The sequence below is a fragment of the Lissotriton vulgaris genome, unplaced genomic scaffold (assembly GCF_964263255.1).
Source record: "Lissotriton vulgaris unplaced genomic scaffold, aLisVul1.2 SCAFFOLD_1442, whole genome shotgun sequence".
In the NCBI taxonomy this organism is placed as follows: domain Eukaryota; kingdom Metazoa; phylum Chordata; class Amphibia; order Caudata; family Salamandridae; genus Lissotriton; species Lissotriton vulgaris.
This window is the reverse complement of record NW_028248104.1, coordinates 485,893-499,237: the sequence shown is the minus strand read 5'-3', so window position 1 is coordinate 499,237 and position 13,345 is coordinate 485,893. Positions and strand designations below refer to the sequence as shown.

Here is a 13,345-nt window from a genome sequence, read left to right as displayed (position 1 = left end):
CCTGCTCAACGCGTCTGCCCAGTCACTTGCCCGTTGGCTAGTGGCCATCCTGGCGACGATCCCGTGAAACTACACCGCTGGTCTGGTTGCTCCAGACTGGCCCTTGCTTCCCTGAAAAGAAGCAGTCCCTCAAACCTTGCTGGTCTGAGTAAGAATCCTACATCAATTCCTGCGTGGGTTGCCTTTGCCAAGGCTTGTTGCCTCCAATCTTGAACCAGAAACCGCCGACAGCGAGAGCCTTCGTGGGACAGCTCGTGCCTCCATCCCGGTCCTCGTCGACGCCTCCTGGTCCACGCGGCTGCAGAGACAAGCTTCCCATCAGCACCTGATCGCATCCCGACATCGCCTGGTTCCATCCTGGTTCCACCCTGGTCACTGGCTAGTGACCCAGTCTCTGTCCCCTCTGCTTTCAGGTCCTCTACATCTTCGATCCACCCTTGGATCCACCCGGACTCTTCTCTTCTGGCCGCCTGCAGCATCTTTACTCCAAGGCTCCATAGATCTCCACGACGAAACCCGACACTCTTTTGGACCTATGCACCTGCTTCCTGTGGGTTAGGTAATGCAAGTATTACGATGCTCCTGTAGAGGTTTACATCCCTAGTGTCCTAGTTTCCAGTGGTTAAGTTCTAGCCCAGTCGGAAGACTCCTAATTCTTTAACTTTATAACTTTTACGCACCCAATGACTTCAATGTGTACACTCGTGTGCTTTTAGACACTGCACACACATCACATCCCGTGGGCCTCCTGCTCCCTAACCATTGTTAGTCCAGTGTTTCCCAAGGCCCTAGGCCTTACCATTGTTCGTGGTACTTATACCACTTTTTTGATATATGGTTTGACGGGCCACATCGCCCTATCCATAATTGTGCAACTTTTGACTAGTCTATTAAGTTACTCGTTTTGCGCTTGTGCTTCTGTGCTCATAAAGAGTTCAGGGGTTGGTTTAGAAATAAATACATATATATTTTCAATATATACCTTGTGTGGTGTCCTTTCATTTGGTATTAAAGGGATTTCATAAGCTGGCTTCACATGCCCTCTTGAGTTTAGCCTAAGACTGCTTTGTCCATGCTACCCCTAGGATAGCTGGTCTATAAGGTTGACTTTACAACCATCACCATAAGGGTTGTTTGGACTGGTGCAAGGTGCTCACTAGAATAGTGAACATCATATACCAGGCCAACTTCTCACACCCGAGTCCGGAGTCAACGACAGTGACACTTTCTGTAAATGAAATAGATAATTTGTGTGCATTAAAAAAAAAAAAAAAAAAAACGTCCTCAGCCTAAACAGCCGGTCTCTCCTTTGATCTTTTTTGTTGGCTTTGAGCTGCTCGCGGGTAGGAAGGTGGCGGGGGCGGGGTATGCAGTCCGAGGGAATGGGGGTAGGTATATACGGGACCTCACTGCTCCTTTAACCAAACCGATTAAGCTCCCATCCTTCCCACTAAGGACTGGGGCACACTGAAGACACTCCGCCATGTCCCACGCTGAAGACGCCCCTTCCATTCCAATAAAGTATGGGCCATGGCACAGGGAAGAGGCCTCTTGCTTTCCTGTGGGCCAGAACGGGGCTCTACGACGACGCGCCCTCCCTTTCCTAAGGACCAGAGCTACGGGCAGACTGCAGACGCCCCTATCAATCCCACCAACTAGGTAGTGGCTGAAGCTCATGTCCCGTGGACCAGAGAAAGGTGACAGGGCACACTCGCGGCCCCCTCATCGCCGCAGACTATGGCTATAGGTTGATCAGTGAAGTAGCGCATACTAATGACCGCTCTTCACACATGCTTACAGCAGACACGGGCACACAAAGGCAGCCCCACTGCGTTGTGCACACGAGACGGAGACACACTGACTTGTACAGACTGAACATGAGCTCGAGACTCGATGACGAAGGGAATGGGGCAAACTCAATACCGCCTCACCTCAAAAGGAACCAGAGGCTGACACACTGAATACAAGTTTGCGCTATACAAAACTCCTCAAGTAAATAGAGCAGTCCCACTTGGACGGGCTTGGCCTGACTTACATGTGTGGTATAAAGGTTTATTATCTTCTTTATGGGGCCATCTGTTTCGCCCCATAAAGAAGATAAGAAACCTGTTACCACACACGTAAGTCAAGGAAGCCAGTCCAAGTGGGACGGCTCTAAAAGAGAAAAGAGTACATCACTGGGACCTCTTTTCCAATGGCTGGCCACCGTTTAGCATGAACGGTGACGCCAGCTAATGGAAAAGAGGGGTGGGGCTAAACCTCGCTAGTGAAACGTACTCCAACTCATATCTCGCCAGCAAGATTGCGCATGTGCGCAGCCTACGCTAGCCGAGACCTAAAAAACATTAGGAGTAAGCATGTGTTGCCTGCAACAGCAGGCAGGTGAAAACCAAATAACGAAATAGTGCTTGGAGGCTGTAATTAAAGCCTACCGAGTAACAACACAAGTAAAAGGGCCATTCCTTAAGGAAGGTTACAGTATGAGACAAGGCGGTACTAAGGAGGAACTACTAAGCTTATTGACCAATAGAAAGCCACAGTTTATAAAGGACAATGACACAAGCCAAGAAAAAATATGGGCGGTGAGTGGCAGAGCTTCAAGTCCACACCTGCATACAGCATGCCTCCCAAAGCAGCGCATGCGCTGCTCAGGCTCAACCTAAAAATGAATCCTGTTGGTTGACTGGGAGGCATTCTCAATAGAGCTTCAATGTGAATTCCCTTGGCTTCCTCTAAACTCTGTGTGACCCCTTCCCAAAATTGACGGAGTTGGGGGCAATTCCACAGTGTGTGCTAAAAAGGGCCACATTCTCGTTGGCACTTCTCATGTGTGATTTACACCTTCTTACAAAGAAGGATTTGTGTAATATAGTTTATGAAGTATTTTTAATTGGATCAGGCAGTGTATATATATATATATATATATATATATATATATATACTTTTATTGTCACCTATCTGAGGAATTGAAGTGCCTACCTCAAATCATTTAGATCCCCCACATATGTTTGCCAATGCGTCCTTAGATGCTCTAGCTACCTTCAAGTGTTTCTCAGTAATGTATTATATGTGAGAGAGATTGCATTCTTGGTCATGTGGCCATCAAGCAGTCTGTTTTCTAGGGGAGAACACTCCACGGCCTCCTCCCCCACCGATATTTTCACCTGAAGCGTGTGATGCAATCGAATATACCCAAACATTAAATCTTGCCATTACTCAGCCAATTAAAGTGGACTACCTTTTGATCAAAAGTTGCAGTCTTGTGACAAATCCTTTGACTAAGAAAGGGTTTGATGAGAAATGCAAATGTGAAAGTCTACAAGGACTCACCTAATAAAGATTCTCCGCACTAATGAAATAGATCTTAACAGTATTACATTGGCAAAAATACAGAACATGTGATTTAAATCAAAGCATTAAATGGAAACACACTGCAAGGTTATACTCTGTATAAAATGACGATCCAACAAAATAAATGTGCTAATAGCGTTGTAGCACAGATTTTGATGTCATCATTAAACAGATTAGACAATATACGGACTCAAAACATGCAGACCCTCCACACTGGAATTATTGTGATACATACGAAATAGAATACTATGGATGATTCTGAGAGAATCACTACACATGTTTGAGATAAGGAAACTGACAAATTATTCCATCAACTCATCAAGGAGATGTTAACAAAAGTACTGACTAATGCTAAAGTGGGTAGCGTATGTGACAGACGTATTTAGGCATCTGCTTAAAATGTGTTACGCTTAAAGAGCCCATATTTTTTACTTTTATCAGTCTCAAGTCAACATTTCACCGCACCCCTAGGAAAAATTGAAATGGAGATTTCAAAGGAAAAAATCTATAATGATTACTTTAAGAGCTGTTCAAGGCTGTGCCCTTGCTTCTCCATTTCCTCCTACGCATCATGATAAGGAGCAATACTTGCTTAAGAAACCCTAATACGCAGTGTTGCAGCATCTTCTTTAGCACTGCATGCCTAGGAACATATCTTTAAAATGATAGCAAATGATAGCAACAGTCAGAAGAGAGTGGAGGTAGTAAGAGTCTTCGCAGATAGTAAATCTAAATGAGATGCTGCATAGCAAACAGAATCCTACCGGCAAGCCAAAGTGCACCGCTTTCTTTACAGAGTGCTCCAATAGAATGCAGTTGTCAGACCCCTTCTTTTGTTCCAAAATGTATAGCCAACTCTATAAGGAGAACAGAAGATACAAGTACATTACAACAAAAAAAACAACTTCAGAAATGGCTCTATAGTGGAATGCTGTTTTATTGTAGATATATCCCAATACACGTAATATTTAATAATTGATCGTTAGAATATTGCTGAACACGTTTTAGAATTCTGAAATCTTTCTTGTAAGTATTGTGCTGTGGTTTAGCAAAGTCAAATAATTTGCAAGAGAGAAGGCACATGAAAAACTTAATTTAGGCAACAAACCTAAGCACTTTACGAGAGCAAACTCAATGGTCAGCTTGGGTGCCAAGCAATCCTTCTCATGGTACTTTACCATTGCTATATTGTTGCCACACCTTTTAAGCACACATGAATAAGTTACCTACCTTTGTTTGCATTTGTTCTGATGGATTTTCTATCTAGATGCAGACTACTCATATAGTGACTCTCACCAGGCACGAGACTGGATCCGGAAACACTTACTATAGATCTTACACCAATGAGTGACTCTTTCAACCTCCGCTGTGACTCCATTCAGCCTCCTGATGTGACACCACAAAGCTACATAAAAAGGTGCCATCGATGCTGGCTCAGGAAGAGGTGTGGCACGGTGGCCAGAGCGGCTGACTCCAGAGCGGCTGACTCCAAAGCGCGGGACTCACGGTTCGAACCCTGGCACCGGCAGCAGCTCAGTTCAGTACTATGTGACTCTGGGCAATAGCTCACTTAATCTCCCTGCCGGCCCCCAGCGGCTTAAAAACTTATAAAGGGTGAATTGTTTGCGCCTTACAAATTTATGTCATTTCATGTCACATCAGTTTCATCGTTAGACTATTCTGCACAAGAACGCGAAGAGAAGCTAAATGATTGATCTGTCACTGCCAATTGGCAAAAGCTAATTCTGTACATTATTTACATCCAAATGTTCACAAATGTCACAGAGCATGGACGTGGATAGGTGGCAAGGAGTCTGTGATTAGATAAAGTAACTACCATAAAAACCTTTATTGAAAGTAAGTAAATTATTCTTCTGATAGTCCATTCCCCAGATCAACCTCATTGGAAGGGATGACAGATATCAAAGGCTGGCATGACAACTGATTAAGGAGTATTTATGGCATTGACTTTGGTGGAAATAGTCAGCAGGCATCAAAAGTTTGCTATTAGGCCAGTGCATAAGAGTTTTATGCAATGGACAATCCAGAAGGACAAGGTCTTTTTTTCAACAGCAAAATTAATGGGACCCCCTCAAAACTGAATTCGGTCAGGAACAAGCATTTGCAATGCAATAGGCCTTGCATTAGGAAAGTTTGAGCTATTGGTATTGTAAATGACTAATATTTTATTTATGTGTTGGTTTTGAAAATAGCGAAATTAATAGCTTTGTCATTTACAATGCCAATGCTTTTAACTTTTGCAAATGTGACACCTACCTATTTGTAATGCAACATGTTTTGTATTTACGTGTCTTAGATGTATTGATATTACAAATAACAATGGCTTTTATTTTTTTTTTAATAATGAATACTTAAATAAAAATTATTGTAATTTATAATGGCAATAGCTTAACATTTTTTAAAGATTATGTTCATTGTATTTTATTGTGACCAAAATCCAAGAACTGAAGTGAAATATTAACATCTTTTTGTGACGTCTGTAATAAAGCTTGAAACATTGAGAGAACATATTTGAATCAGTTGTTGTGGAATGGTTGCACAGATTGATGCTGTGGTGGCGCTGAGTGATGCTGTGGCATATCGCACTCCAAAAATAGGGCAAAAGGTGCGCGAGGACCTAACCCTTCCTTCCCCAGTGAAGAGCGCATAGCTGCCAAAGTTTCTGATTCCCATGTGTGACATTTTCATAAATTCAGTGTAATTGTGCGTTACATTTCAACAACTATGAGTGACACTTTCTCGCAACCAAAATCAAGCAATGAAAACCAGGAAAACATATAAATGTCAGCTGTTACACACATCTTAACAAGCACAGACCATGAAAGAAACAGACACAAAACACAGATGAAAGCCAGAAGACAAAAGGTACCCCAAGGCCACACGCCCGAGGGATGCCCTTCAACCGAACCGATGCCAGGGGGGCCACGTGCCTGGTGACATCGGGGCTGCAACCCTGGAAGCTGCTCTCACGGTGCACTGTCGTCTGGTAAACAAACAGAACAACAGCACTGCACCAGGACAACGGCTGGAAGGGAGCCCTCGGGTATTGCAAAACCCCCAGAGTGGAAACGGTGATGATCCGGTGACGAGGGATCTTATCGAGTAATTCTGTCCCAGACTCTTCCTAGGTACAGTCCTACGGGAAATGCGGGGAGTCAGAAATTGTTCTGCAGAGCACGTTGTGTCCCCCACCTCTGGATGCTTCAGGCTAGAGAGAACACGGAGGAAGCAGCGCTAGAGGGGTGACAAAGGACCAGCGTTCCTGCCCCACCGGTAGGGGGCGCCAGACTGCCACCACAATCAGCCAAATGTCAGGGAACAAGGGCAGACGTCACTTCGCCTAAGGCAGCGGAACCCATGCGGTCAGAGCACTTGCAAGGCAAGCGCAGTTAATGCCACCTCTCAGCCTTTAATGGAGGGTGTAATTCATGTCCAATTGTGGCTGCCAGTCACAATTGAAACAGTCGCCCCAAGCATGAAGTCACTGTCTGCCGCCGGGCTCAAATAAAATGCAGTGACTCAGGCCTCTGCGCCGCCCCCCTACCCCACTTGAATCACCCCCGAGGGCAGGAAGAGTGCCGCGTGCGGAATGCTGCCCGAGGGGCTGTTGGCTGGTGCCCTTCGGCAGAGCATTCTGTGAAAGTAACAGCAGAGGAGATTCAAACTCCCACCGGTCTACACATTTACACTCCTAACATAGCGCCTAGAGGGCTGCTTGCTCTCTGTCTTTACATCGGCTAAATCCATATCATACTCAGTTGGAGTGCAGGGCATTTTGTTCCCCAAAAGTATTTAAAATGTGCTGCCTTCTGGGGTCTGACTTCGGCTCTCCGATCGAAGGGGGTGCCGGATCCTGTCACACAGTCGCCCTAAAAAAAGACACTTCTTAACTGAATACAAGCACAACAACAAGGCATGGATAACAGTCTTACCTATTCCAGGTGCGACGTAGATGAAGTACAGGAAGGACGACGAGAGCGAGAAGAGGAAGAAGACGGCCACCACGGAGCCGTTCGGCAACCAGAAAAATGTGCTCATGGCCACGCGTAGTCAACGATTTAAAAAAATGTGAAAAATAAAATAAAACACAAGTTCAGAACACACCAGGCGCCTCTGCAAGAAGTCACTATAAAATTAACAAGCAGTTGAGAGAGTACTGGAGATTCACTTGCAACTTAAGCTCGTGCTGCAGTCCGCCGCCGGCCTGCGACCAGGAAGTCAGGCAGGCCGGGCGGGACAACCGGAAACAGGAAGTAGGAGGGCGGGAGCCTACCCCGCCTCCCACGGAAGAGCCGCGATTGTTTGGAGCGCAGGAGCCTACCCTGCGCCCCGGTGCCGAAGAAGGGAGGAAGAGTCCTGCTGCCGGTGAGAGCCGCTGCACCAAGGAAGCCGGTGAGTGGGGCTTCGCCTTGTTGCTGGGCTGCGAGGGCGTGGGTATGTGTGTGCGCGCGCGCGCGCGCGGCGGGCTGTGTATGTGTGTGAGCGTGCTGTGTGTGTATGTGTTTTGGAGTCTGTGTGTATGCGTGTGTGTGACTGTGGGGGTTGCCTGTCTGGGTGCCTGCGTGTCTGTAAGTGCGTGTGCGTGTGCATGCATGCGCGTTAGGCTGACTTGCTGGGAGTATGGGAGGGAAGTGCACGGCGCGGCGCAGGACAGAACGTGCACGTTCGCGCACCCAAATCTGCTCGTGACAGTTTCTTGTCCCTCATTCCCCGGCGTCGGATAGCTATACGTCTCCGCCCTGGACGCATCCTTCGGATGCGAATTCCAGGGCGAGACCTAAAAAGGAGGGGAATGAAAAAACACAGCAAGAAGAACAATTTTCCCTCAATGGCCACAATATTTAGTACAAAAATATGTTCAACATTCAATTTGGTTTCGGCGGCGCAAGGCCACCTTCCTCAGGACCTCTTTCAGATAAGAAAACTCATATACCCAGGGGACATTAGAACCATAAATTACTAATCCTGCTCATTGGAGAAGAGTTCAGCAGTTAAACCCTGTTGTATTCTGTATGTCAGAAGTCAGAGAAGGTTCCAGTTTAGCTCCCCCCAATATTGTGATGTAGCTATTATTGAAGGATCGTAATGGATACCATCACAGGATGAGATCGTAGTTTTCTCCGAAACTTTTTGTGTAGGTTATTACCACAGAAGAGTCGATCTCCCCTTTCTAAAATTTCTGTCCTTCCCAAAAATGTGAAGCTATGCCTTCCAGTTCATGCGAATCACCTAGTTTTAGAATAACTGCAAGCCAGCGTGTCCTCCAACTTCGAAACGCGCGTCGACCAAGTGCGAAGTCTCATACTGTGTCTTGAGACTTACCGATTGGCAAGGTGCCTCTGCCAATTGGATCCAGTTCCCTTTTTTCAGATGTTGTTCTTATGAGTGTGTTGAGGGTATGACTGTGTGAGTATGTTTGTGACAGACTGTTAGTTACCAGGGGTATGACTATTTTGGTGAATTGACTCTTTTGCATATAGCTATGTATTATGTATAGATTTATGTGTCTTTTTCCTTTTTGAATGAAATATCAATGTATTTGGACATTTGAGACTTATACGTCCACTATGAAATCATCCATAAATCAAATAACAAAAAAACCTTTTTTTAAAAAAAAGAAGTTCTCCATCTTGAGCAAGTATGAGAAAAGATTATTACTAAAAGAAATGATAACTTGGAAATCATGAATAAAACGTTATATTCTTCTAAAGAAAGTTAATAAGACTGCTGTGTATTTGTCACCCACACCAAATTGAATGTTGAACATATTTTTGTACTAAAATATTGTGGACATTGAGGGAAAATTGTTCTTCTTGCAAGGTCTTTTTTTCGACAGCTTTTCCTTTCTTCGCACCAGCAACTCTAACAAAGCGTAGACCTTCTGAAAAGTGCACACTTTCTACCTCTTTATAAAGATGTAGCAGATAAAAGGACACCGGAAGTCTGATGGGACTCCCCTATGTAGAAAGGTAAAACTACTTTCAGTTTGTCAGGAAAAAAGTAGTACATGAAGGCTGAACTGAGAAGGCCCACAGGTAGCCGCGAAACGCAGAAGTAAAGGCAATGAGAGACACAGCTTTCAGAGTTAGGAGTCTCAGAGTCCAACTGTCTCAAAAGAAGCAAAAATCAAGATTAGAACCAGATTTGGATTACAGTGCAGAATAATGGACACAAGAGGAAATAATTGCGAAAGCTCTTTTAGAAAATATGCCATATTGGGTCATTTGAATAAAGATGACTGATCAGGCACACCAAAAGGCATCTGAAATAACAGAGAAGTACCCATTAACAGCACAGACTTGCCAGGCCAAAGATAAAGCGAACAAATGTATATCAGAGACTATAGTCTGTACAAAGGTCAACCTGCTTCACTCAGCACCATGCAACAAATGTGGACTAGCAACCTGAATAACTTAATTTGGTGGAAGGGCAACAAGCACCCAAAATGACATCAACCACATCAGATAGTAGATCAAAGCCCCTCTGTTGGTTCTGCTCAGCAACAGGTCCTCCCAAAGCGAAATCCAAAGTGGAGGGAATATGCTCAGGATCAGCAGTTTGGAGTACCAGACCATCCTGCGCCTATCTGTGTTCAACAAAATCAACTGTACTAGGTCTGCCCAATTTTCTTCAGGACACGCTGGATCAGCTGCACAGGTGGACCCACTTATTGAAGGCCAGAGGCCCACCCAAGACCAAATGCATTTCCTAGAGACTCGGCAGGAAGAAACTCCAGAGTGCAAAAGGGTGGACAATGAGTATTTTCACAGAAAGCAAATGGGTCTACAGTGTGCCCAAAGGAGACAAAAACAAAATGGGACCTCTGGGTACAGACACCCTTCGTCATTGGCAAGACGATGGCTGCTGAGTTTATCCACCCTTATGTTGAGGGATCTTGCTAGGTGTCTGACCATCAGGGAAATAATTTGGCCAAAGCCTCAGAATCGCCACAGAGTGTACCCAATCCCACTCTGCCCAGTACCTCATAACTAACTTATCATCCGTCATCGCATGTGCTGACCTGCTCTTGCTGTGCATGCTGGAAGGCAGAAATTCCTTTACAGCAAGCCAGATGAAGATGACACATCCATCACTACTGTAAGCTTGGAGGGAGCAAGGAAAATAGGTTGCTACAACTCAGATTTGTATGTATCACCCACCTCCAAAAGGTACTGAACTGACTCGTGGAATATGCAGATTCCATATGAAAGGCTGGGCCCACTGCAGCTGCAGATTCCACTCAATATTCCAACAGGCAGGAGGCACCAGTGGCATGTCTTTTACTGACAGGTACTTTATTTTGCCCATAGCACGGATTCTTTTTTAACTCTACGTACAATGGAAAGGTAGAAAAAGAATATGGGTTTACCTTACTCACAGAGGCCTGTACCACAAGGCTTTCTGGGTTTGGATGTTATAGCACAAATTGTGAATCTGCTGGCACTGGCCTGTGATGTCCCACAGTAGGGTAGCTCACAGATGGACCTGAAGTGGATTTGACCGAGCAGCTATGTCTAAGTCAGTCAGGGCATCATGGAATCAAAGGTCGATAGAAGGAAGCAAATTTGCTGTGAGGTTAGCCTTAGTCTATTCTCTAGGGAGCACTAATTCCAGGGCTTCCACAAACACCTCAACCACAACGGAGGCACTTTTCTCCAGAGGTAGCCCTGAATGTGGATGAAGGGTGAACTCCAGGAGGTATCAAAGCTGGTGACATTTTGCAATTCTAGGTAAATGCTAGCATCTATATAATGAGATGATAGCAATTATTAGCCTCCCACTCATAATTATAATGTGGGACAGGCTGGATAGCATCTTAACTCGACCCAAAATGTCCTTTATCCTCCAGAAGCACTGTTGCCAAGGCAGAGGGACTGGAGGGTAGCCCTCATTATACCCAACATTTGCTTTGCTAACTGTAATTAGGCACTGAGCAGGCTCTAGAAAGTGGGCCTTGTGGCATAGGAGTGGAGGCACAGCCTGGCACGGTTGGTGGAACGTCCACTGGTAAATGTTTAATTGGAGGCTTCAAAAGATCTGTAGGAATGAAAGGCAAACAAGATATAATTTTAAAATCTGTGGCATCGCCTCCTTGAAGGCTGCAATCTGGGTGGTTATTTAGTTAGGGAGGGTGGGTGTAGAGGAAATAACCTTAGCTACCCTGGTGGATTACCTACCGCCTTATTTGGAGATCTCGGTCTGCTTTTTGGGCAATCTACCACTGTGTGCATTCATACGTCTCTGAGCAGTTAGAACACAGACTCCTTAAGTGCTCAGATGCTTATGATTTTCAGGAAAATCTTGAGCAATTCAAAAGTGCTTTTAGTTGAATGTTGATTGCTAGTTCAGGTTGGAGCATTTTTGGAAGGGGACTGTAGATAGTCATGCATACTATATCCTAAACTACAAGTTAGCTTCTAACTAAAAACGTTTTTAAAAAGCTCATGATATTTTTCTTAATCATATCTTTATTTATTTTTATTAATACATATATAAAGTCCATAGCATAAGGAACACAACAGGCTTCAAGTAGTAATTATTGCTGCGTAAGTAAACTATTATCCTCGTAAGAGGAGCCACCTTTATACAGTTACTGGAACTTAAAATGGTTGTAATTGACAGAAAATTATGGTCAGAGTTCACTTGAGTTTACGGACCCCTTACTGGAGTCATGCCCACAGGCCCTAGAAACACTGATCAACTCAATTCACCACCCAGGATAATGACCAAGTGGGCCTACAGATAATGCGTCCTCAGAATCCATTGACACCTTTGAATATAAAGTGCTGTTTGACCACCATGACGTCCACCATAGATGAGAACAACTTCCCCAACCCGATTACGTCTTTCCTGATTAACAGAACCACACAATCAATCTAGGATCCATCCAGTCTGAAACAGCACTATTCCTTGTGGAGCACCATAGGAATATGCCCTCACTCTAATTCTCTCCTATTAAATGTTCATGTCGCCGATAGCTCACAACACTTCTAATAACACAAGACTGGCTTCCTCATGTACAAAAACAATATCCACACGATCTGAATCTGAAGGCATTGGATGAGAAACACTATAAGCTGTCCACGGCCTATCAAACAGAAGACAACACTGCTCATGGGATACATGGGCCACCACGTGACCCCAGTTTACTCTCCCATTTTCAGGGACACATCCTAATGTGCCACACAAACTAGGTGCTTTGTTTAAACCCATAAAGCAAACACCATCATCAGTAATGCAAAACATTATATAGACATTCCACAGGGGATCCATCATCTGTGTGCATCTTCTTCGGACAATTGCCCTGTTTCTAATGGTTGTAATGTTCAATCTAGGAATTCACACACAAGGACTGGAAAGAAGTGACCATCCAAACTCTAAGAAATCAAGATTCACATACCTTGGCTCCCAATCTGCTCAGCCCACAACCGCTTTAAATCTGCACTGAAGACAACAGATTGGCTATAGCTCAATAAAAGAGAGGTAACATCTGCAATGCAACGAATGGCCGCACGGCAAGGTAAATGGTTACGTACTGCATAGCTTTTGACAACTGACTGTCAGCTAACCTTAGTAGAACTGCCAAGAACCTCAGAGATGGCATTGCCTATGGACACCTATCTGGTACACCGTCTTGATTTTCCCAAGCTAAGCGCTCACATGCAGCTGAAATACTGCAGTGCACTTAAGGAAAACAATACAAGGCCCAAAGCAGCCATAACAATGGATGCCCACAAGACAACAGATCACTAAACATTGGACCTCCTTTGGGAAACTTGCCTTGACAAAATGCCTCAACCTAGAATTACCGGACATCTCAAGCAACTTGAAAAATAATTTTGTTAAACTATTGTGCAACTTGAAATAACGGCATCATTTAGGAAAACATGTTGGTTGCATAATAATTTAGGTTTAAATGTTTAGCATTTCAGAATCGGTGTAAAAACCATTTTGGGCGACATGAAAATAAATT

General features: G+C 44.5%; 1 protein-coding gene across 1 annotated transcript in view; it reads right to left on the bottom strand.

The window, feature by feature from the left end:
• ANAPC5 (anaphase promoting complex subunit 5) overlaps positions 1-13,345 on the bottom strand; it is a 152,410-nt gene that overhangs the window by 53,079 nt on the left and 85,986 nt on the right. Inside the window, exon 9 of the mRNA XM_086949880.1 lies at positions 4,116-4,208. Coding sequence (XP_086806006.1) covers positions 4,116-4,208 — 93 coding nt within the window. The remainder of the gene's footprint in view (positions 1-4,115; positions 4,209-13,345) is intronic.